Raw genomic sequence first — 25989 nt, 5'->3', positions numbered from 1 at the left:
AAGCATATACTCCGAAAAGTTGTGTTCCTCATAATAAAGAAGTTGACATCCATATATTCTCTTCCTTATGTGTATTACTAGGCTGTTAGTATTGTGATCAGCACACTGGGGTTTGGTGACACGCAGTCATCCAAGCCCAGATTAGTTGCCTCTCACGACAAGCTTGAAACTTATTCTACACAGGGTCCTCTGCATGGAGTATTTCAACAATGCGACTGAGACTCCATTACGAGTGACACCGTAATTTTAGTGCCCATAGCCCAGCGGTCCGTGGTCGGATTTTTCATCGAGACGTAATGATCCTTCTGTGGTAGTGGCTGTCATTCGTCAGCACTCGCCCCTGTTCGTAACCTGCAAGATCGATTCGGCTTGTCCCGGAATAACACGAGTTGATCATGAATGAGTGGTTGTGTGTCGTGGGTTGATATTGACAGGTGACTAGAGTGTTGTTGATGGGTAGGCGGGGTGCTCGGTTTGAGGGCCATGTGTGGACCACAGTGTTGATGATTGGTGGGTGGAGTATTCCGGGTTGGGGACATGTGTTTGATTGGAGTGTTGTTGAGGATGGTGGGGTGTTCGGGGTGGGGGCCATGTGTTGACCGGAGTGTTGTGATGGATGGTGGGGTGTTCGGGGTGGGGGCCATGTGTTGACTGGAGTGTTGTTGAGGATGGTGGGGTGTTCGGGGTGGGGGCCATGTGTTGACTGGAGCGTTGTTGATGGGTGGTGGGGTGTTCGGGGTGGGGGCCATGTGTTTGACTGGAGTGTTGTGATGGATGGTGGGGTGTTCGGGGTGGGGTCCATGTGTTTGACTGGAGTGTTGTGATGGATGGTGGGGTGTTCGGGGTGGGGGCCATGTGTTGACTGGAGTGTTGTGATGGATGGTGGGGTGTTCGGGGTGGGGTCCATGTGTTGACTGGAGTGTTGTTGAGGATGGTGGGGTGTTCGGGGTGGGGGCCATGCGTTGACTGGAGTGTTGTTGATGGGTGGTGGGGTGTTCGGGGTGGGGGCCATGTGTTTGACTGGAGTGTTGTGATGGATGGTGGGGTGTTCGGGGTGGGGTCCATGTGTTTGACTGGAGTGTTGTGATGGATGGTGGGGTGTTCGGGGTGGGGGCCATGTGTTGACTGGAGTGTTGTTGATGGGTGGTGGGGTGTTCGGGATGGGGGCCATGTGTTTGACTGGAGTGTTGTGATGGATGGTGGGATGTTCGGGGTGGGGTCCATGTGTTTGACCGGAGTGTTGTGATGGATGGTGGGGTGTTCGGGGTGGGGTCCATGTGTTTGACTGGAGTGTTGTGATGGATGGTGGGGTGTTCGGGGTGGGGGCCATGTGTTTGACTGGAGTGTTGTTGATGGGTGGTGGGGTGTTCGGGGTGGGGGTCATGTGTTTGACTGGAGTGTTGTGATGGATGGTGGGGTGTTCGGGGTGGGGTCCATGTGTTTGACTGGACTGTTGTTGATGGGTGGTGGGGTGTTCGGGGTGGGGGCCATGTGTTGACTGGAGCGTTGTTGATGGGTGATGGGGTGTTCGGGGTGGGGGCCATGTATTGACTGGAGCGTTGTTGATGGGTGATGGGGTGTTCGGGGTGGGGGGCCATGTATTGACTGGAGTGTTGTGATGGATGGTGGGTGTTCGGGGTGGGGGCCATTTATTGACTGGAGTGTTGTGATGGATGGTGGGTGTTCTGGATGGAGATGTGATTGACTGGAGTGTTGTTGATGGGTGGGTGGGGTGTACGGGTTGGGTGGTCGGGGTGAGCCATGTGTTTGATTGGAGAGTTGTTGATGGGTGGGTGGGGTGTACGGGGTGGGGTGTTCGGGATTGGGGGCCATGTATTTGACTGGAGTGTTAGTTCTAGTTGTAAAAACTCAAAAATCAAGTAGGGAAAAATGGTTCTTAACTCACAACCGTTACAAATCGTCACTTCGTATAAATGTCAGGGGTTGCTTATACAAACAGATTATAGTGAAATTGCCACAGCAGTAATGTAGCAATGGGTATCTTACATAGTTTAAAAACCTTCACTGATCTTTCATGTAAAACCTTTTTCGTCAATATTTGAAACGAAAGTATTGGTTCAAGGTTTCTGAAAGGCCTATTGATACTTTAGCAAGACAATACTATAATATTATGTTATTGTATGACAAACATTGACTTCAATAGTTGTTATTAAATGAATGGATATAGATATGTTTGGCATAATCAATGTGTACCCACCCCAAAGATTGTATATATAACCCTTTTTGCGCTGTCGACAATTAAATAATTTCCTTACAATATGTACTATATTGCTTGGAACACAGTTTTCATAATAACGTCAATATAACTTTAAATAAACGTTGAGGGTATACAAATACAGGACACCGTAACAATGTATGTGTAATGTGATATAAGGTAAAATACTTTGGATTTCTGTGTCATCCTGTTCATGACCAACAGTGTACAATATTGAGGAAACCTTTGCACTTTTGTAACCCTGATCACACAACATCTGTGTAAGAGTCTAGTGATGCTCATTGAAATATCCTCGCACCTTTAATATACCCTCAGATAATATACTGTTAATTACATAAATCGTAAAACGAATCCCTCACTGTACGGTAGTGTCCACCAGGAACACTTGTTTACACGCAACAAGGATTCGTGTTATTGATAGCATCCCGCTGTAACTGAAACTATTTGCCTCATAGAACATTGCAACACAGAGGAAGTTTCCTGTACTTATGATAACGTCAGGGACAGGAGGAAAGCCGACGGTAGGTGATATCTCTGTCAGACCCGCCCTTCACGATATACTAGTATCAGCGGTGGGTAATAAATACCTTCGGCTATGCGTTGGCTTATTCAAAGACATGGTTAAGAAAATGTATCGAAGTCAAATGTCTTTCTAGCTATCTTACATATTTCTATGATATCAACACATCCGCATTCCATTCATCGTCATAATATATCTTGAACGAGTTCGACCGAGGACAAGCGCGTTCCCATCGTCGTACCTGAGTGACATCCCCGGGGTAGTGGTGATGCGTGTATCCACATAGGGCGGGTTCTGGACATCCCCGGGGTAGTGGTGATGCGTGTTTCCACATAGGACGGGTTATGGACATCCCTGGGGTAGTGGTGATGTGTGTAACGACATAATGCGGAATATTGACATCCCCGGGGTAGTAGTGATGCGTGTATCCACATAGGGCGGGTTATGGACGTCCCCGGGGTAGTGGTGATGCGTGTATCCACATAGGGCGAGTTATATACACCCCGGGGTAGTGGTGATGCGTGTATCCACATAGGGCGGGTTATGTACAACCCGGGGTAGTGGTGATGCGTGTATCCACATAGGGCGGGTTATGTACACCTCGGGGTAGTGGTCATGCGTGTATCCACATAGGGCGGGTTATGGACATCCCCGGGGTAGTGGTGATGCGTGTATCCACATAGGGCGGGTAATGTACACCCCGGGGTAGTGGTGATGCGTGTATCCACATAGGGCGGGTTTTGTACACCCCGGGGTAGTGGTGATGCGTGTATCCACATAGGGCGGGTTATGTACACCCCGTGGTAGTGGTGATGCGTGTATCCACATAGGTCGGGTTATGGACATCCCCGGGGTAGTGGTGATGCGTGTATCCACATAGGGCGGGTTATGTACAACCCGGGGTAGTGGTGATGCGTGTATCCACATAGGGCGGGTTATGTACACCTCGGGGTAGTGGTCATGCGTGTATCCACATAGGGCGGGTTATGGACATCCCCGGGGTAGTGGTGATGCGTGTATCCACATAGGGCGGGTAATGTACACCCCGGGGTAGTGGTGATGCGTGTATCCACATAGGGCGGGTTATGGACATCCGCGGAGTAGTGGTGATGCGTGTATCCACATAGGGCGGGTTATGGACATCCCCGGGGTAGTGGTGATGCGTGTATCCACATAGGGTGGGTTTTGTAAACCCAAGGCTTCTGGTGATGCCTGTATCCACATAGGGCGGGTTTTGTACACCCCGGGGTAGTGGTGATGCGTGTATCCACATAGGGCGGGTTATGGACATCCGCGGAGTAGTGGTGATGCGTGTATCCACATAGGGCGGGTTATGGACATCCCCGGGGTAGTGGTGATGCGTGTATCCACATAGGGTGGGTTTTGTAAACCCAAGGCTTCTGGTGATGCCTGTATCCACATAGGGTGGGTTTTGTACACCCCGAGGTTTTGGTGACGTGTGTATCCACATAGGGTGGGTTTTGTACACCCCGGGGTAGTGGTGATGCGTGTATCCACATAGGGCGGATTATGTACACCCCGGGGTAGTGGTGATGCGTGTATCCACATAGGGCGGGTTATGTACACCCCGGGGTAGTGGTGATGCGTGTATCCACATAGGGCGGGTTATGGACATCCCCGGAGTAGTGGTGATGCGTGTATCCACATAGGGCGGGTTATGTTCATCCCGGGGTAGTGGTGATGCGTGTATCCACATAGGACGGGTTATGGACATCCCCTGGAAAGTGGTGATGCATGTATCCACATAGGGCGGGTTATGTACACCCCGGGGTAGTGGTGATGCGTGTATCCACATAGGGTGGGTTATGGACATCCGCGGAGTAGTGGTGATGCGTGTATCCACATAGGGCGGGTTATGGACATCCCCGGGGTAGTGGTGATGCGTGTATCCACATAGGGTCGGTTTTGTACACCCAAGGCTTCTGGTGATGCCTGTATCCACATAGGGTGGGTTTTGTACACCCCGGGATTTTGGTGATGTGTGTATCCACATAGGTTGGGTTTTGTACACCCCGGGGTTGTGGTGATGTGTGTATCCACAGGGGATGGGTTTTGGACACCTCTGGGTAGTGGTGATGCGTCTATCCACATAGGGCGGATTATGTACACCCCGGGGGAGTGGTGATGCGTGTATCCACATAGGGCGGGTTATGGACATCCCCGGGGTAGTGGTGATGCGTGTATCCACATAGAGTGGGTTTTGTACACCCCGGGGTTGTGGTGATGTGTGTATCCACAGGGGATGGGTTTTGGACACCTCTGGGTAGTGGTGATGCGTCTATCCACATAGGGCGGATTATGTACACCCCGGGGGAGTGGTGATGCGTGTATCCACATAGGGCGGGTTATGTACACCCCGGGGTAGTGGTGATGCGTGTATCCACATAGGACGGGTTATGGACATCCCCTGGAAAGTGGTGATGCATGTATCCACATAGGGCGGGTTATGTACACCCCGGGGTAGTGGTGATGCGTGTATCCACATAGGGTGGGTTATGGACATCCGCGGAGTAGTGGTGATGCGTGTATCCACATAGGGCGGGTTATGGACATCCCCGGGGTAGTGGTGATGCGTGTATCCACATAGGGCGGGTTATGTACACCCCGGGGTAGTGGTGATGCGTGTATCCACATAGGGTGGGTTATGGACATCCCCGGGGTAGTGGTGATGCGTGTATCCACATAGGGCGGGTTATGGACATCCCCGGGGTAGTGGTGATGCGTGTATCCACATAGGGCGGGTTTTGTACACCCCAGGGTTGTGGTGATGCATGTATCCACATAGGATGGGTTTTGTACACCCCGGGGTAGTGGTGATGCGTGTATCCACATGGGGTGGGTTTTGTACACCCCAGGGTTGTGGTGATGCATGTATCCACATAGGATGGGTTTTGTACACCCCGGGGTAGTGGTGATGCGTGTATCCACATAGGGTGGGTTTTGTACACCCCGGGGTAGTGGTGATGCGTGTATCCACAAAGGGTGGGTTATGGATATCCCTGGGGTAGTGGTGATGCGTGTATCCACATAGGGCGGGTTATGGACATCCCCGGGGTAGTGGTGATGCGTGTATCCACAAAGGGCGGGTTATGGACACCCCCGGGGTAGTGGTGATGCCTGTATCCACAAAGGGTGGGTTATGGATATCCCCGGGGTAGTGGTGATGCGTGTATCCATATTGGGCGGGTTATGGATATCCCCGGGGTAGTGGTGATGCGTGTATCCACATAGGGCGGGTTATGGACATCCCCGGGGTAGTGGTGATGCGTGTATCCACATAGGGCGGATTATGTACACCCCGGGGTAGTGGTGATGCGTGTATCCACATAGGGCGGGTTATGTACATCCCGGGGTAGTGGTGATGCGTATATCCAGATAGGATGGGTTATGGACATCCCCTGGAAAGTGGTGATGCATGTATCCACATAGGGCGGGTTATGTACACCCCGGGGTAGTGGTGATGCCTGTATCCACATAGGGTGGGTTCTGGACATCCGCGGAGTAATGGTGATGCGTATATCCACATAGGGCGGGTTATAGACATCCCCGGGGTAGTGGTGATGCGTGTATCCACATAGTGTGGGTTTTGTACACCCCAGGGTTGTGGTGATGCGTGTCTCCACATAGGGCGTGTTATGGACATCCCCGGGGTAGTGGTGATGCGTGTTTCCACAAAGGGTGGGTTATGGACATCCGCGGAGTAGTGGTGATGCGTGTTTCCACATATGGTGGGTTATGGACATCCCCGGGGTTGTGGTGATGCGTGTATCCACAAAGGGTGGGTTATGGATATCCCTGGGGTAGTGGTGATGCGTGTATCCACATAGGGCGGGTTATGGACATCCCCGGGGTAGTGGTGATGCCTGTATCCACAAAGGGTGGGTTATGGATATCCCCGGGGTAGTGGTGATGCGTGTATCCACAAAGGGTGGGTTATGGATATCCCCGGGGTAGTGGTGATGCGTGTATCCATATTCGGCGGGTTATGGATATCCCCGGGGTAGTGGTGATGCGTGTATCCACATAGGGCGGGTTATGGCCATCCCGGGGTTGTGGTGATGCGTGTATCCACATAGGGCGGATTATGTACACCCCGGGGTAGTGGTGATGCGTGTATCCACATAGGGCGGGTTATGTACACCCCGGGGTAGTGGTGATGCCTGTATCCACATAGGACGGGTTATGGACATCCCCTGGAAAGTGGTGATGCATGTATCCACATAGGGCGGGTTATGTACACCCCGGGGTAGTGGTGATGCCTGTATCCCCATAGGGTGGGTTCTGGACATCTGCGGAGTAGTGGTTATGCGTGTATCCACATAGGGCGGGTTATGGACATCCCCGGGGTAGTGGTGATGCGTGTATCCACATAGGGTGGGTTTTGTACACCCCAGGGTTGTGGTGATGCGTGTTTCCACATAGGGCGGGTTATGGACATCCCCGGGGTTGTGGTGATGCGTGTTTCCAAAAAGGGTGGGTTATGGACATCCGCGGAGCAGTGGTGATGCGTGTTTCCACATAGGGCGGGTTATGTACATCCCCGGGGTAGTGGTGATGCATGTATCCACATGGGCTGGGTTTTGTACATCCCCGGGGTAGTGGTGATGTGTGTATCCAAATAGAGCGGGTTATGGACATCCCCGGGACGGTGGTGTTGCGTGTATCCACATAGGACGGGTTGTGGACATCCCCGGGGTTGTGGTGATGCGTGTATCCACATAGGGCGGGTTATGGACATCCCCGGGGTGGTGGTGTTGCGTGTATCCACATAGGACGGGTTGTGGACATCCCCGGGGTAGTGGTGATGCATGTATCCACATAGAGCGGGTTATGGACATCCCCGGGGTGGTGGTGTTGCGTGTATCCACATAGGACGGGTTGTGGACATCCCCGGGGTTGTGGTGATGCGTGTATCCACATAGGGCGGGTTATGGACATCCCCGGGGTGGTGGTGTTGCGTGTATCCACATAGGACGGGTTGTGGACATCCCCGGGGTAGTGGTGATGCATGTATCCACATAGGGCGGGTTATGTACACCCCGGGGTAGTGGTGATGCGTCTATCCACACAGGGCGGGTTACGGACATCCCCGGGGTAGTGGTGATGCGTGTATCCACATAGGGGGGGGCTATGGACATCCCCGGGGTAGTGGTGATGCGTGTATCCACAAAGGGTGGGTTATGGATATCCCCGGGGTAGTGGTGATGCGTGTATCCTTATTGGGCGGGTTATTGATATCCCCGGGGTAGTGGTGATGCGTGTATCCACATAGGGTGGGTTATGGACATCCCCGGGGTAGTGGTGATGCGTGTATCCACATGGGGCGGGTTATGTACACCCCGGGGTAGTGGTGATGCGTGTATCCACATAGGGTGGGTTATGGACACACGCGGAGTAGTGGTGATGCGTGTATCCACATAGGGCGGGTTATGGACATCCCCGGTGTAGTGGTGATGCGTGTATCCACATATGGTGGGTTATGGACATACGCGGAGTAGTGGTGATGCGTGTATCCACATAGGGCTGGTTATGGACATCCCCGGGGTAGTGGTGATGCGTGTATCTACATAGGGTTGGTTTTTCCACCTCTGGGTAGTGGTGATGCGTGTATCCACAAAGGGCGGGTTATAGACATCCCCGGGGTAGTGGTGATGCGTTTGTCCACACAGGACGGGTTATGGACATCCCCGGGGTAGTGGCGATGCGTGTATCCACATAGGACGGGTTATGGACATCCCCGGGGTGGTGGTGATGCATGTATCCACATAGGGCGGGTTATGTACACCCCGGGGTAGTGGTGATGCGTGTATCCACATAGGGCGGGTTATGTACACCCGGGGGTAGTGGTGACGCGTGTATCCACAAAGGGTGGGTTTTGTACACCTCGGGGTAGTGGTGATGCGTGTATCCACATAGGACGGGTTATGGACATCCCCGGGGTGGTGGTGATGCGTGTATCCACATAGGGCGGGTTATGTACACCCCGGGGTAGTGGTGATGCGTGTATCCACATAGGGCGGGTTTTGTACACCCGGGGGTAGTGGTGACGCGTGTATCCACATAGGGCGGGTTATGTACACCCCGGGGTAGTGGTGATGCGTGTATCCACATAGGGCGGGTTATGTACACCCCGGGGCAGTGGTCATGCGTGTATCCACATAGGACGGGTTATGGACATCCCCTGGAAAGTGGTGATGCATGTATCCACATAGGGCGGGTTATGTACACCCCGGGGTAGTGGTGATGCGTGTATCCACATAGTGTGGGTTATGGACATCCGCGGAGTAGTGGTGATGCGTGTATCCACATAGGGCGGGTTATGGACATCCCCGGGGTAGTGGTGATGCGTGTATCCACAAAGGGTGGGTTTTGTACACCCAAGGGTTGTGGTGATGCCTGTATCCACATAAGGTGGGTTTTGTACACCCCATGGTTGTGGTGATGTGTGTATCCACATAGAGTGGGTTTTGTACACCTCGGGGTAGTGGTGATGCGTGTATCCACATATGGCGGGTTATGGACATTCCCGGGGTAGTGGTGATGCGTGTGTCCACATAGGGCGGGTTATGGATATCCCCGGGGTAGTGGTGATGCGTGTGTCCACATAGGGCGGGTTATGGACATTCCCGGGGTAGTGGGGATGTGTGTATCCACATAGGGCGGGTTATGGACATCCCCGGGTTAGTGGTGATGCGTGTATCCACACAGGACAGGTTATGGACATCCCCGGGGTAGTGGTGATGTGTGTATTCACATAGGGCGGGTTATGGACATCCCCGGGGTAGTGGTGATGCGTGTATCCACATAGGGCGGGTTATGGACATCCCCGGGGTAGTGGTGATGTGTGTATCCACATAGGGCGGGTTATGGACATCCCCGGGGTAGTGGTGATGCGTGTATCCACATCAGGTGGGTTATTGACATCCCCTGGAAAGTGGTGATGCGTGTATCCACATAGGGTGGGTTATGGACATCCCCGTGGTAGTGGTGATGCGTGTATCCACATAGGGCGGGTTATGGACATCCCCGGGGTAGTGGTGATGCGAGTATCCACATCAGATGGGTTATTGACATCCCCTGGAAGGTGGTGATGCGTGTATCCACATAGGACGGGTTATGGACATCCCCGGGGTAGTGGTGATGCGTGTGTCCACATAGGGCAGGTTATAGACATCCCCGGGGTAGTGGTGATGCGTGTATCCACATAGGGCGGGTTATGGACATCCCCGAAGTAGTGGTGATGCGTGTATCCACATAGGGTGGGTTATGGACATTCCCGGGGTAGTGGTGATGCGTGTATCCACACAGGACGGGTTATGGACATCCCCGGGGTAGTGGTGATGCGTGTATCCACATAGGGCGGGTTATGGACATCCCAGGGGTAGTGGTGATGCGTGTATCCACATAGGGTGGGTTATGGCCGTCCCCGGGGTAGTGGTGATGCGTGTATCCACATAGGGCGGATTATGGACATCCCCGGGGTAGTGGTGATGCGTGTATCCACATAGGGCGGATTATGGACATCCCCGGGGTTGTGGTGATGCGTGTATCCACATAGGGCGGATTATGGACATCCCCGGGGTAGTGGTGATGCGTGTATCCACATAGGGCGGGTAATAGACATCCCCGGGGTAGTGGTGATGCGTGTATCCACATAGGGCGGATTATGGACATCCCCGGGGTTGTGGTGATGCGTGTATCCACATAGGGCGGATTATGGACATCCCCGGGGTAGTCGTGATGCGTGTATCAACATTGGGCGGGTAATGGACATCCCCGGGGTAGTGGTGATGCGTGTATCCACATAGAGCGGGTTATGGACATCCAGGGGTAGTCGTGATGCGTGTATCCACATACGGTGGGTTATGGACATCAGGATTCAGTCATGTTAGGAGATACACTCCTTATTGAATCTTAGACTGAAACTAACATGGGAGGTGTATTGGTATGTCATGCCACTTCCCACAGCAGTATCTCGGCACGACGTTTTCAGTTCCATATTATTGAAAACTATTCATAAACCTTCATAACACACATTCTTTCCCTGTGTAACAATGATACGGTTTTAACTTAAAATAAACGAGTAACTGAACATTATATTCAGATACGATGCAGTGATGTGTTCACTACATTCTTTCAGTACATATCACACTATGAACTCTATTACGCTTTTTCACCAAGTCGGTATAGACATGATTATAATTGTGTAAATGAATAAAATAAAAGCGACAAAACCCTCCCCTTATTCATAAGGAACTGCTGCCATAAACAAAGTCGATCGTACGATTCCGACTATGAACATGTGATTTTAATCACTATTAAATGAAACGAGGTGTTCGTGAAAAGGGTGGGCATACCCTGCCCCACCGGTGGCACTCGTCACAAACACATACAAAGGCATGGCAATTGTTCACCAGAAAAACAACCGGGAACATATGGTACAAGTCAAAATAAGGAATTGCATCGGACATGTGATAGAAACTCCTTCGTCTTGACCAAATCTATACTTTGGGAGACACCCTTCTCAAACCCGTATTTCAAGAACAATGACTTCATTGGTGCACTTACAAAACTACTGAAAGGTTCTGGTTTGGCTTTGTTATCAAGCAGAATAAATGACTAAGAAAAACATTTCCAAAAAGCATTATATCAAAGATAATTTTCTCTCAATAGACGTTACACACAATTCACCAAATTTAAACAAGTAAGGATATGTAGATTTAAATAGGTGCTCCCATTTTTGAACACCTGAGGACAGACATCTCCTTATCCATGCGGCTGGTGAGATGTTACATATGAAACGATATTCACCACACCTAGGCCCCCAAGCTTAATAACAGGTTGACAAACTTTAATCCTCATTTATTTTTTTGTCTCGTTTATCACTGCAAAGAAATTTCTAAAGCATGTCATTTTAAGTAACAAAATGTTTTTGGGGTTTTTTTTATCAGGCAGAGATAATAATCATTATTGACTACCATCAAGTAGTAATTCCACATCATCAGCACTGACTACGAAGATACAGGAGTGTATAAGCTGGATAATGCTGCCACTAGTTAGTGGTCGTCTAGGGTGCATTTCGTCAATTCCGGTACTGGTGATGTCAGGCGTCGTCCCGTTCTGTATTAAGTCAATATAGCAAACTGCCACAAAGCCAGCCTGATCTTCATTAACAAGAAATGCCAATGTTGAGTTTATCCAATTTGCAATGCATGAAGCTGCCAGTTTATATGAAACATTCAATAGTGATATGGACCTCCAGTTAGTTATGAACCGTTCAGGCTTATCCCCCTTTGGAATACAGGCAATGACCCCTTGTTTCTGAATAAGGGAGAGTTCACCTTGGTTTGAGCCATAATTCAATGATCGCAAAAAACTGGCAAATATGTTTCCAAACGAAATTATGAAATTCAGTGGGAATGCCATCCAAACCTGAGCTATTGCTGGTTAGGCATATTCTTGAGAGCTTTTGCCACTTCATCATCTTTCATCTCTTTCACTTCATTTTTATTTTAAAACGTGAGAGAATCTCTGTCCAACAGATATTTCAGATCAGAGCTCTGTACCATTACCATGTGTTCATTACTACTGTATAGATTCATTTACATGTTGGCTGCTTCAGCACTAATGTCACTTGAATTTAGCAATGTGGAGCCATCATTTAATTCCCAATGAGTCATAGACCAGCTGACAAAAGTCCTGTTCTCAAGGTTACAGAGAAAACTGCCAACTCTTTCACCATCCATAATCCACTTTGTTCTAGATTCCTTATTCGTTTCCTTATTTCCACTAAAAAAAATTCTTTCATCTTCCAAATTATCAAAATTAATTAAAAAATCAATGGAAGTTTCAAGAATTTCGAGTTGTTGGGTCAGGTTTTGTTTTCTTTCCTTTTGTTCTTGAAGGAAACGTATTATTGATTCTTTGTACTTGTGAGATAAGAGTGTTTGAGAGTATTAAATAACGCCAGGTACAGTAGGGCTTGTACATCACCCATTGTGTGTTGGAAGGAATCCACTTGTATTTGATAACTATGCTTCTACCAAAACACATAATCAATACTTTAATAGGAGAAGCTACAGTATGTAGACCTTGAACCCTTTACTGAAGAGCGCCAACCAAGTCTAGCTGCGTGCACTATGATGGCTCCTGTACAGAATTATTGTGAACTGACTAAAACAGGAAGTGAAGTCATATGTGTGAATTTACGTGGATAACGCAAGTCGATGTCAGTCAATCTGCCAACGTGGATTCAACCAGGAAGTCTTACATGTGCCCAGTCGTTTCATGTAACACCAGGAATTGCAGCTTCGTTTTCTAGCACTGACGGTAGGGGTATCTTTAGATTTGATTTCAGACCAACGAATAACAGGTTATGATGTTCAACAGTAACTATCCTGTCATCGGCACCCTGTGGTCTTATTGTGTAACAAATATCAAACTAGACCTCCATCTTGTTTTAGAAATATTGAACCTTGTCATCTTTCGCCTCAAAGAAAACGTCATACAATCTATTTGATAAGTATGTCAAATGTTTGAAATCCGCTTTCTCGTATACCCAAGATTCATCGTGACACATTTTCCTAAAATAGCATCGGATATTAACTGTTTATCTGTGTCACACAATGCGGTTGTACAGTGCTATACCGGTCCCGTGGTAGTACCTCCCTCTCCGCTACTCAAGTGTTGTCACATATATTGACAGCATTAGGTCAGCGGGACGTAAAACGTTGTTTAATTGACGAGTGTTTATATAAAAGTGCTGAACAGTCATTAATGCTGCAGGGTAGATCTCACAACACAGTACACTTTAAAGGGAACGAGTGAAGGCCTGTTGTGTAGATCTCACAACACCGTACAGTTGAAAGTGAACGAGTGAAGGCATGTTCTGTAGATCTCACAACACAGTACAGTTTAAAGGGAACGAGTGAAGGCCTGTTCTGAAGATCTCACAACACCGTACAGTTTAAAGTGAACGAGTGAAGGCATGTTCTGTAGATCTCACAACACAGTACAGTTTAAAGGGAACGAGTGAAGGCCTGTTGTGTAGATCTCACAACACAGTACAGTTGAAAGTGAACGAGTGAAGGCCTGTTCTGTAGATCTCACAACACAGTAAAGTTTAAAGGGAACGAGTGAAGGCCTGTTGTGTAGATCTCACAACACAGTACAGTTGAAAGTGAACGAGTGAAGGCCTGTTCTGTAGATCTCACAACACAGTACAGTTTAAAGGGAACGAGTGAAGGCCTGTTCTGTAGATCTCACAACACAATACAGTTGAAAGTGAACGAGTGAAGGCATGTTCTGTAGATCTCACAACACAGTACAGTTTAAAGTGAAGGAGTGAAGGCATGTTCTGTAGATCTCACAACACAGTACAGTTTACAGGGAACGAGTGTAGGCCTGTTCTGTAGATCTCACAAAACAGTACAGTTTAAAGGGGACGAATGTAGGCCTGTTTTGTAGATCTCACAACACAGTACAGTTTAAAGGGGACGAGTGAAGACATGTTCTGTAGATCTCACAACACCGTACAGTTTAAAGGGAACGAGTGTAGGCCTGTTGTGTAGATCTCACAACACAGTACAGTTTAAAGGGGACGAGTGAAGACATGTTCTGTAGATCTCACAACACCGTACAGTTTAAAGGGAACGAGTGTAGGCCTGTTCTGTAGATCTCACAACACAGTACAGTTTAAAGGGAACGAGTGAAGGCATGTTCTGTAGATCTCACAACACAGTACAGTTTAAAGTGAAGGAGTGAAGGCATGTTCTGTAGATCTCACAACACAGTACAGTTGAAAGTGAACGAGTGAAGGCATGTTCTGTAGATCTCACAACACAGTACAGTTTAAAGTGAAGGAGTGAAGGCATGTTCTGTAGATCTCACAACACAGTACAGTTTACAGGGAACGAGTGTAGGCCTGTTCTGTAGATCTCACAAAACAGTACAGTTTAAAGGGGACGAATGTAGGCCTGTTTTGTAGATCTCACAACACAGTACAGTTTAAAGGGGACGAGTGAAGACATGTTCTGTAGATCTCACAACACCGTACAGTTTAAAGGGGACGAATGTAGGCCTGTTTTGTAGATCTCACAACACAGTACAGTTTAAAGGGGACGAGTGAAGACATGTTCTGTAGATCTCACAACACCGTACAGTTTAAAGGGAACGAGTGTAGGCCTGTTCTGTAGATCTCACAACACAGTACAGTTTAAAGGGAACGAGTGAAGGCATGTTCTGTAGATCTCACAACACAGTACAGTTTAAAGTGAACGAGTGAAGGCATGTTCTGTAGATCTCACAACACAGTACAGTTTAAAGGGAACGAGTGTAGGCCTGTTCTGTAGATCTCACAACACCGTGCAGTTTACAGGGAACGAGTGTAGGCCTGATCTGTAGATCTCACAACACAGTACAGTTGAAAGTGAACGAGTGGAGGCCTGTTCTGTAGATCTCACAACACAGTACAGTTTAAAGGGAACGAGTGAAGGCCTGTTGTGTAGATCTCACAACACAGTACAGTTTAAAGGGAACGAGTGAAGGCCTGTTCTGTAGATCTCACAACACAGTACAGTTTAAAGGGAACGAGTGTAGGCCTGTTCTGTAGATCTCACAACACTGTACAGTTTAAAGGGGACGAGAGAAGACCTGATCTGAAGATCTCACAAAACAGTACAGTTTAAAGGGGACGAGTGAAGGCATGTTCTGTAGATCTCACAACACAGTACAGTTTAAAGGGGACGAGTGAAGGCATGTTCTGTAGATCTCACAACACAGTACAGTTTAAAGGGGACGAGTGAAGGCATGTACTGTAGATCTCACAACACAGTACAGTTTAAAGGGGACGAGTGAAGGCATGTTCTGTAGATCTCACAACACAGTACAATTAAAAGTGAACGAGAGAAGACCTGATCTGAAGATCTCACAACACTGTTCTGTAGTTGGGTAAATCAAGTAGAAGTGTTTTGGCTATTTTACAATTATTGAACGATATACACCTGAAGCCTAAGTTAAACTTCTTGGTCAAATAGCCTTGTTTTGACTTTGCCAGTCCGAGCAGATCAATATGCTATCCATAAAATGTGTCAGGAATTCATAACGCAATTTATCAAGGAGGAGGGAAGTACAATTGGTGCCCAAACATTTTACATAGATGTTTTCAATGAGAAAGTCCGAAACATTTCACATATTGTTTTCTCAGTAAACTTAAGGTGGCATTTGCTTTCATTTTGACAAGTAGTACCAAGTTGAAAAGTTAAAACTTGTGACAGAATTGAACTTGGTTTTTCATGAGATTGCAAAAGTTCCTTAACCTTACTGTTGACAGTATCAATCAATAAAGATAAATAAAGATACAAGTAGTTTGTATTTGGAGAATGGTTTTCGAGTGTGAATTCACTTTCAACACAATACAATGGGGGAAGAATCCATCGTTTAGAGTTGCGAGGAGGTTATATCCATTGTTTCTTTGGTAAGATAATGTTGGTTTGCCAAATCAAGCATAGGAAATTAACTTCATGCCCTGGCTCCTGTTCAACAGAGCCATGTTAGCACTAAGACGATCGTAACTGCCATACTATAACATAGGCTTACGACAATCACAGCTCTAAGATCGCTTTGTGGAACAGGGCCCTGATGCATGTGACTCTTGGCAGCCTGATACACAATGTCGGTGGTTTCGCCCACATCAACGTCCTACAGCACCCATCACAGCCCATTCTACTCAACAGAGATCCTTGATTATTATTTTCCAGATGGCAGGTTCAGGAGTCTCCCCTCTGGAAGGTGCAAGAAACAGGTACATCAGTGAACTGATATCTCAGACCCAGGCTGCTCTTGGTGATGTCCCGTTGGAATTAAGGAGACAAATTCTAGACAAACTAGACAAAACCTTAGAGACAGGACTTCATAACGTTGAGGATCGGATTAGTTCCTACCATCAAGACTTCTGTAAGCCAGATTTGGACCAAGAAGAACTGATGCAGATATTTCACCAAATGATATACATGGAACATCTTTTGATGCAAATCTTTCGGAATAAAAGAACAGAAATAGAAATTGATCAAAGTGAAAATGAAGGTAAGTAGAAGAGGCAGTTAATTCCGAATGTGTTTAGTGTGACAATGCTTAGATGGCAGGATGACTGGGTCTTTTTATCTACATAAACATGACTCTGATAATGTAACACTTACAAAAAGGAACCGCTATGACTATGGCGATACGAGTTTTAACGAAGACGCATTCCATTTATACTCCTTAAAATTAAATGGTAATATTGATACACATATATGAAAACTTTTAGCACATACACGTTTTTTAAATATAAAACTTCAATGCTAGAGAATAACCAGTGTCTATTGTGTCCAAAGAAACAGATTTAGTTGGGCGTAAAAATATCGGTGACAATTAAATAAATTCATCATTGAAACTCAGGTGTTTGGAAAAGGGGAAGCATGACCTGCCCTACAGGTAGCACCCGCCACTCACACAAGTACACAAGTAAGTGTTGTCTGACGCCGCACAGAAGTACTCCTGCCATGCGACGGCGGACTGGAAACAAACAAGACAATCAAGTGATGGACCAGAACTTTCAGTGACACGATAGTGCATGTACTTATTTGTTGGAACAAAAATACAATGTGTTAATTTTGAATTGCGTCTGTTGTGTACAAGTGCAGAGTTTCTGCTTCTTATCAGTAGGGAAACAACGTTTAAGAAATATGTTTTGCAACACAGTGCAGTGCAGTTTTGATGTCCACACAAGTCTTTGTTGTTGACTCAGCATTATTGATAAATGCTACTGAGCTTTGTGATGAAATCACATTGACCTAGTTCAAGTAAATACACAACATCAATGCTAAATATGAATTGGTGAGGTAATGTGGTTTAACGTGGCGTTCAAGATTATTGCATTTATATAGAGACGTGCGTGACTTCGTGCGTGCGTGCGTGCGTTTGTGTGCTTGTACTGGTCCGATTTTATAGTGCTAGCCAACTGAGACACTATGCCGCAGTTTAACACAAATACCCCACGCAGACCCAGTATGCTGACTCCGAGCAGACGAGTCCTTGTTTGAGCCCCTTAATAGTAACATCTTTGACCCTCTTTTAGTATGACACGGCCGGGCTGTCCCGGCGAACGCTCTACCACTAGACCACGGAGGCGGTCGCTAAATATGAATATGAATCATCACAACGCAAAAAACGACCAAATGCAGAACCCAAAGGTTTTTGTTTGTTTGTTTGCTTGTTGTGTAACGCCGCACTCAGTAATATTCCAGATATATGACGGCGATCTGTAAATAATCGAGTCTGGACCAGATAATCCAGTGATTAATATCATGAGCATCGCTCCACACAATTGGGATCGATAACAGGCATCAACCAAGTCAGCGAGCCTGACCCCCCGATCCCGTTGGTCGCCTCTTACGACAACCATAGTCGCTAATCCAAAGGTAATACTACAATCAGGTAATATATGACAACCACGAGATCGATTCACGTGCATGTTCGGCACGTGAACATTATGAACAGGACTATGAAAGTGAGGAGATCTCGGTTAGCAAGACCGTTGTCCGTTAACGATCATCCATCTTTAACGTCATGTCCGACTAACTTGTGCACAATAACGTCTTCGGACGATTGGAAGCAGCTGGTTCGCTGTAGCGAGGGTATTCAGTGTGTCCGTGAGCTCAATCTCTAGACCTGGATATCAGTACCAACACCATGGTACGTCACGTGACGTACCCCTTGTTACGACGATTGCCTATAGCCACTTCATATGGCTTCGTCATTTTGCGGGAAAGGTGTACAGTGTTAAAACTCGAAATGCACGAAGAAAGGACCGTCACCTGATGTACGTGCATCAGAAGGGGATTGGTATTTTGGCAGGAGAAAATACTTTTTGTTCCAGAATTCGTCTTCCATTCGGTCGGGAAAATGTTGGTATAAATGGTGTGTTTCCTGTAAATAAAAGCCACAGAACCATTTCTATAATCATGAGCAGAGTCGACTGTAGGCGATATCAAAAGAATGTGTTCATGAATCACTATGTAGTTGTGACCATACAGGTTTTTCACGGAAAGGTCAGAGTATCCTGCCCCTCCGGTGGCACCGTTCACAAACACATGCAAAGGCAAGTCAATTGCTCACCTGAAAACCCACGGGAACATGTGGTACAAGTCAAAATAGGGAATCATTACATCGGACATTATTTTTGTCACTGATGCATCGAATATGGAAATGTCATCCACATGTCTACCAAAAAATGTTTAAAAAACTTTACTAAGGCCTTGGGTGTTGTAACCTTTAACAAACAACTCCTTGAACAAGAGTTGTATGACGCACTTTGAGATCTCGGTTAGAAGAGCACACTGTACCTCGGAAGTTGTGATATGTAGGCACCAAATATGTTCGAATATAACTCGACATGACGGGAAAGTTGACAATTGTAAAGTTGAAGTCATCCCTCTTGTCATACAGTCTTGTGGGGGTTGATTTGAATCTCTAGGCATAAATCTAAATATGAAACAGACGAGGCGGTCTCATTGGTTTCATTTATTGCTAGTTCAGGTGGGTAAATCAGTGGAAGGGAATTGGCTATTTGATGGTTATTGAAATATATCAGATCATCGATATATCTGAAGCTTAAGATAAACTTCTTTGTCTGGACTTTGCCAATTTGAGCGCAATTGGTGCATATATGGATGCCTGCTTCTTGATTAAATGTCTTACCCCATTTTTTACTGAGATGGTATCACTGAGGAAGTCCAGTATGTCACATATGTTATTGTTTTCGCAGTAAACTTCAGATGGCATTTGCTTTCATTTTGACAAATTGTCCTGACAAGTCATGGTATTGATCATGCAGGCACTGATGTCGATGATGCAGACCACATCCACATAAAGTTATTCCAAGTGTGTAATGGGGATCTCAACGATGTAAGCATCGAAGGCACATGCATTCTGGACAGTCTGATACAAGATCATCTTCTCACAGACGACGAACGTGAAAGCATAATTGCCATGAATCCCACATCCCGGCGACGAAAGGATGCCTTCCTGGATCTCATGAGAGGTCGACTTTCTTGTTCAACTTTGATGGTAGGTAGGTGTTGAATGACTCTTCGTCTGAGAGACCACCTGTTAAAATAGATATGTGGTAGCATACAATGTACAATACAGTAGGAATGAATGTCTGGGGCGGTCGGGTAGCCTAGAGGTTACAGCGTTCGCTCGTCACGCCAAAGAGCCGCGTTCGATTCGGAGAAGCCCATTTCTGGTGTCCTCCGCCGTGATATTGCTGGCATATTGCCAAAAGCGATGTAAAAACCATACTCACTCACTCACTCTTTTCACTGATCTTAATTCATTAGGAATTAAACCAATGCCGTTCGGCCTTAAGTCTGTTGAGAAGAATGTTTTTTATGTGTCCCAAGTTCTCAGTTTATGTTTATTTCAGAACAACTTTATACCAGCAATTGGGGAAGATTATCCAGACGTTGCAAAGAAGTTAAGTGAAACAGCACAACATCTGAAAACCGTACCAACAAGGACCCATGTGTGTGCTGTTTGCAATATGAGGGAAAATGTCCAAGTCAAGCACCTTGCTCAATATCTTTTAAAAGACGGAGTAATATCTGCCGACGATTACCAAGAACTGAGAAACACACAAACATCCAATACCACAAAGTGGTCATACCTGTTTTCTAAAATAACCAACTTGAATCACGTTGCTGAAGCAATCAAAACAAGTTATCCGCAAATATACAAACAACTTCAGCACCAAAACAAACTTGACCTCAGATGCAACTGTTCATCCCTGGAAGAAGATAATGACAGCTGCTCGACAGACAAAGAGTCTGAAGGTATCGCTAGGAGTGATGTAGGACGTCTGTCTGATCTGGAATCTCTGTTTGAAACAAGTGTCTCGTTTGCATCAGGAACATTATCACAAACGGGTATGAACATATTTCAAATAATCAATTTTCACATTCAAATCTCTCCAAACCTGCATAAAGTCTCACAATGACAATACTATATTCATTTACATTTTTCAATATTTCAGCAATATTCGAGTTATGTCATGTTTGCGGACAGCAAGAATGGGATTGACACATTATAACCAAATTGGGCATCGGACCCTTGTCTTCAGAGTGGCAGTCCAATGGTTTAACCACTGTTGTGCCCAAAAGCCCTGACGAAAGTTTAGCCTGAAATGCGGATCTTTTCCATATTCTTACAATGTAATATCGAGACTAGGTATCATTCAGATGACATGACAACCTGTCCTCAAAATACAATTCCAATTACCTCTACCCAGTTACAGGCTGGAAAACCAAGATGTAAAAGCTTTTGCTTTTTTAAATGAAGGACTTTTCTTGAATCTCTTGTCATGTTCTTTCAGTTTGGATATGGTTCATAGCAGCATCTATATATTTTGATTTATATGTAATAATAGTCCAGGATCCACTTCCATAAAGCCATCTTAGTGCCAAGATTATCGTAACATTAACTCTAACATAGGTAGCGCTAGGATGATCGTAACTCTTACTTAAACTGGTAGCACTATGATCGTTTTGACAATTTGGCCATGGAGTTAAAGTATTCTAATAAATGAAAAATGTTTGGTTAGATTTGGACAACTGATTTTGATCATTGTGTGAGAGATAAAGTTAGCATATATACATTAACCGTCTGCTCTACTCGAATTGTTACCCTTTTGTATCTCACTGATGGTAAATATCAATCATGATGCAATGTTATACCATCCAAATGTTTTTTTTAAAAACACAGTTAATGAGGTCTTATGCTTTGAAGATCTACAATTGAGAATATCTTTCATCGGTGTTAAATCAATGTAACCGTTTTATCCACCTTATGTAATTCATGGCACACTGGGAGATCTATAATGCTCTTTTTATGATTTCAGGATATCAATTTCATTCTACCCCTAAGGGCATCGCTATCATCATTTGCAATCCAAAATCAAATCCACATGCTCAATTTCACCGCTATTGTGAAAAGGATGCTGCCAAGCTCCGCAGAACATTTCAGAAGCTCGATTTTGATACTCGACTCTATACAAATATTTCTTGAAAAGATATGAAAACACTGTTGGACAGTGTTGCACAGATGGATCATAGTCAGTTTGATGCGTTTGTGTGTGTCATCCTCACTGAAACCAAGGTAATAAATTATCGCCAGTGTGTCCTTGATGCAAAAGCAGCACCACTTCCTTTCCAAGATCTGAAAGATTTGTTCAATGCATCGCAATGCCCGACTCTGTCAGGTAAACCAAAAGTCTTTTTGATACCATGCGGGCAGAGGGGCAAAATCATGTTGGGAGTCAAGCCAGGAAGTGGAACTGGAAATGATACTACTGTCCCAAGTGAAGCCGACTTTCTTGTGCTTCGGGGTACAGCACCAGGATTTAATGTTATTCATGATGATCAATTCAATGGAACTCTATGGGTGAAGAGGTTTGCTGAAATGATGGACAGACATTCAAGTAATATTGATGTTGTCACCTGCATGACACACCTTGCAGCAGAAATTAGCTGCCAGGACCTCATGGGGTTATTTAAACAGAGTCCACACATTGAAAGTACACTGAGAAAACCACTTTTCTTCAGGGAGATGATTCCTGATGATATATCAACTGTGTAAAATTGTTGGATAAGAGCATAAGTACTCAGCAGTTGTCATTACTAAGGACCAGTTTGATTCTCGGAGTACTATTTGGTCAAAAAGATGTGCCACTGACACAACAAGTATGTAAGATTTGAGTCTTGGCCTGGCAAATCAGTGGTTATGTCCTATCTTGTCCGGGTCTGAAATGATCATCAGCCAAGTCACCAAGCCACATCAACCAATTCCAATGTTTGTCTGCTTGGACAACAAGCATGAAGAACTGGTGGTCCATTCTGACAAATAGGGGATAGACAACGCCAACTTCCTCATTCTGACTGGCCGATACCAGTCACAGTAGCTTCTGTTGTCAGCAACGTTCAATGGAATCAAAAAGTCAAGTCCTGGCACATGGATCAACTGTAGTACAAAGTCCGACATTACTTGAAAGACTTGACTTGATCCTCAAAGTGGCATGTATCTGACCAGGTTACAGGGATGTATTTGTTTGTTTGCCAACAGTTTAGCCTGTTAACATGGGCAGTGTTGCACAAAAAAATGCTTTAACAGATAAGATAACTGTATGTTTGTTTGTTGTTTAACGCCACAAACAGTAACATTCCAGCTTTATGACAGCAGTCTTGAAATATTCAACTCTGGGCTAGACAATTCAGTTATTGGGATACAATGACATGCATAAACCAAGTCAGCAAGCCTGACCACTCGATCCAATTAGTCGCCTCTTACAACATGCATGGTTTGCTGGGGACCAATTCCAGATGCAAATCCCATTCTTCTACACAGATCTACCACAGGCATCACTTTGTGGAAATGACCCGTGAAGATCAGGGGTAGAATAGGTCTTCAGCAACACATGCTTGACGTAAAAGGCGACTAACGGGATCGAGTGTTCAGGCTCGCTGACTTGGTTGAAGCATATCATCGATCCCAATTGCGTGGATCGATACTCATTATATCAATTACTGGATGGTCTGGTCCAGACTGGATTATTTAAAGACCGCCGTCATATAGATTGAATATTGCTGAGAGCGGCGTAAAACAACAAACCAACCAACCAACTTTGTGGAAATGGACCCAGATGCCAAAAGTGGGTCCACAGCCATTTTGGATGTGATGTAGTCCGTTCTCTATGCAAAGCATGTAATGATGTTTGTGTGGCATCAAGAATTTGGATATGTACTGGTAGCAATGCAAGTTGATCATCCATACTATCAGTTACTTAAATTTGTTCTGTGATCAAAATCCCCTTTTGTGCCATACTTTTGTACATGTTTTATCTAATGCTTGTGTGTGTGTTGTTTTATCTTATACTTGTGTGTGGTTTTTTTGTCTAATTATGAATACACACTGGGTGTCCCTTGATTGTAGTACCAGCTGTTCAAGCTAAAGTTCATATTGTCGGCTCCTATTCTCAAGAAATAACCAAAGATAAAGATGACTTTTTCTCTGTTGTACAAGTGCACTCAGGCAAAATGCTGAAAAAGGCAACATATTTTTATAAAACAAGTTTGTGGTATTTTTATTACCAAATGGCATGTCATCTACTGTTGTACAATATTTTCTTTATGATGATTACCAGCATATGTAAAATTGCTTGAGAATCTAAAACAATGACAGTGTTAGACACTCAACTGTGGGTTTCAGTCCTCCATGATCATGTGAACGTTCACTTGTTGATAAATAGAAACAGAAATTGAAACCTTCAGAAACAAATCAAATTCTTTTACTCAATCACATCAGCCAACCGCAGTTGGACAAGCAAATGCACTAATTTCAGATATTTCTGATCATTGTCAATGCTTAGTTAATGGTAAATAACATAGATAAATATTCAATTTTTACCAGTAATACTGATATTTTTATATATAGGATCTTGCCTTATTGCGGGACTTGGGTGTTGTTGATGAGTGGTTGTGTGTTTGGGGTGTCGGTCATGTATTGACTGGAGAGTTGTTTATGGGTGGATGGGGTGTTCGGGGTTGGGGCAATGTGTTGACTGGGGTTTTGTTGATGGGTGGGTGGGGTGTTTGGGGTGTTGGTCATGTGTTGACTGGAGTGTTGTTGTTGGGTGGGTGGGGTGTTCGGGGTTGGGGCCATGTGTTGACTGATGTGTTGTTGATGGGTGGATGGGGTGTTCGGGGTGACGGACATTTGTTGACTGGAGTGTTGTTGATGGGTGGGTGGGGTGTTGTGGGATGGAGGCCATGTGTTGACTGGGGTTTTGTTGATGGATGGGTGGGGTGTTTGGGGTGTTGGTCATGTGTTGACTGGAGTGTTGTTGTTGGGTGGGTGGGGTGTTCGGGGTTGGGGCCATGTGTTGACTGATGTGTTGTTGATGGGTGGATGGGGTGTTCGGGGTGACGGACATTTGTTGACTGGAGTGTTGTTGATGGGTGGGTGGGGTGTTGCGGGATGGAGGCCATGTATTGACTGGGGCGTTGTTGATGGGTGGGTTGGGTGTTGCGAGATGGAGGCCATGTGTTGACTGGGGCGTTGTTGATGGATGGGTGGGCTGATGTTGGGAGGGGGCCATGTATTGACTGGGGCGTTGTTGATGGATGGGTGGGCTGATGTTGGGAAGGGGCCATGTATTGACTGGGGGGTTATTGATGGGTGGTTGGGTGTTGCGGGATGGGAGCCATGTATTGACTTGGGCGTTGTTGATCGGTGGTGGGGTGGTCGGGGTGATGGGCATGTGTTGACTGGGGCGTTGTTGATGGGTGGATGGAAAGGACGTTTGGGAAGGTGTAACAGAAAGTATAACTTTCCTCATGGACTGACGTGCACGGTAGTTTCAAGTAGTGATCCATTCATATGTATTTTAGCATCATTTTGCATTTTATGCTCAGTGGCATCTGTTTCCGCTGATAATCGAGATTGGTTAATTGCTGGCGTTAGCGTTTTGTATTCTATACTCTACTAATCAGGTTACAATAAATCATGCATTATTCCAGGGTCAATAATAATGGAATACAGATTCAAAAGCATGATTATTGTCTGATATTGTAAATTAATTCAAAGGAAAGATGTTCCCAGAAAACCGTTTTGTGCTATATTAAAAACAGTCAAACCTCATTCGTCGTGATAGCACTGTCTCCAGTACAATCGTCCGAAATAATACATGTTCATATTCACAAAACATTGGTACTGATAAACAATCGTTATGACGTCACGCTAATGGGAGGATACTGCGCCAGAAATTCACTTGCCATTCAGAACGTGCAATTTAGCAAGTAAAACTGACGCAGCTATAGGCCCTTGTGCAGAAATATGGAGAAATTATAACCGTTTTGAATACTTCAATTTGATTTTAGAAACGTCCAAAAGAGTTGGCTATTGGTGTGATTATTCCACTACACAAATCAGGATCGTGTGCTGATGCAAACAATTTTCGTTTAATTACCCTCTGAGTGTTTTGAGCTAAATATTTGTTTTTATTATCAATAAAAAGCTTACCTTTTGGTCAGATTCATTAGATAAAATTTCGGAAGAACACGCAGGTTTTAGACACGATAACTCAACCACAGATAATATATTTATAGTAAATGCGATTATTTAC

General features: G+C 45.8%; 3 protein-coding genes and 1 pseudogene across 3 annotated transcripts; 1 reads left to right on the top strand and 3 right to left on the bottom strand.

Moving 5' to 3' along the window:
• Positions 1–283: 283 nt before the first annotated feature.
• On the bottom strand, positions 284–1384 carry LOC125380892 (leucine-rich repeat extensin-like protein 5). The gene has a single exon (XM_048396651.1). The coding sequence runs from the start codon at positions 1382–1384 to the stop codon at positions 284–286; it is 1101 nt and encodes a 366-aa protein (XP_048252608.1).
• On the bottom strand, positions 1381–1833 carry LOC124122325 (velvet complex subunit 2-like). The gene has a single exon (XM_046485354.2). It carries the CDS (start codon positions 1831–1833, stop codon positions 1381–1383), a length of 453 nt encoding a protein of 150 aa, XP_046341310.2.
• Positions 1834–12968: 11135 nt separating this feature from the next.
• LOC124152956 lies at positions 12969–23361 on the top strand (annotated as a pseudogene).
• Positions 23362–24384: 1023 nt separating this feature from the next.
• Positions 24385–25125, bottom strand: LOC125380891 (soluble scavenger receptor cysteine-rich domain-containing protein SSC5D-like). The gene has a single exon (XM_048396650.1). The coding sequence runs from the start codon at positions 25123–25125 to the stop codon at positions 24385–24387; it is 741 nt and encodes a 246-aa protein (XP_048252607.1).
• Between the last annotated feature and the right edge of the window lie 864 nt (positions 25126–25989).

This window comes from Haliotis rufescens, unplaced genomic scaffold, assembly GCF_023055435.1.
Source record: "Haliotis rufescens isolate VD_foot unplaced genomic scaffold, xgHalRufe1.0.p SCAF_16, whole genome shotgun sequence".
Classification (NCBI taxonomy): domain Eukaryota; kingdom Metazoa; phylum Mollusca; class Gastropoda; order Lepetellida; family Haliotidae; genus Haliotis; species Haliotis rufescens.
Note: the sequence above shows the minus strand (reverse complement) of the source record. Positions and strands in the feature narration are given on the sequence as shown.

Coding starts and splice junctions, on each gene's coding strand:
- LOC125380892 (XM_048396651.1), bottom strand. CDS start 1,384: ATGACCCCCACCCCGAACACCCCACCACCCATCAACAACACTCCAGTC.
- LOC124122325 (XM_046485354.2), bottom strand. CDS start 1,833: ATGGCCCCCAATCCCGAACACCCCACCCCGTACACCCCACCCACCCAT.
- LOC125380891 (XM_048396650.1), bottom strand. CDS start 25,125: ATGCCCATCACCCCGACCACCCCACCACCGATCAACAACGCCCAAGTC.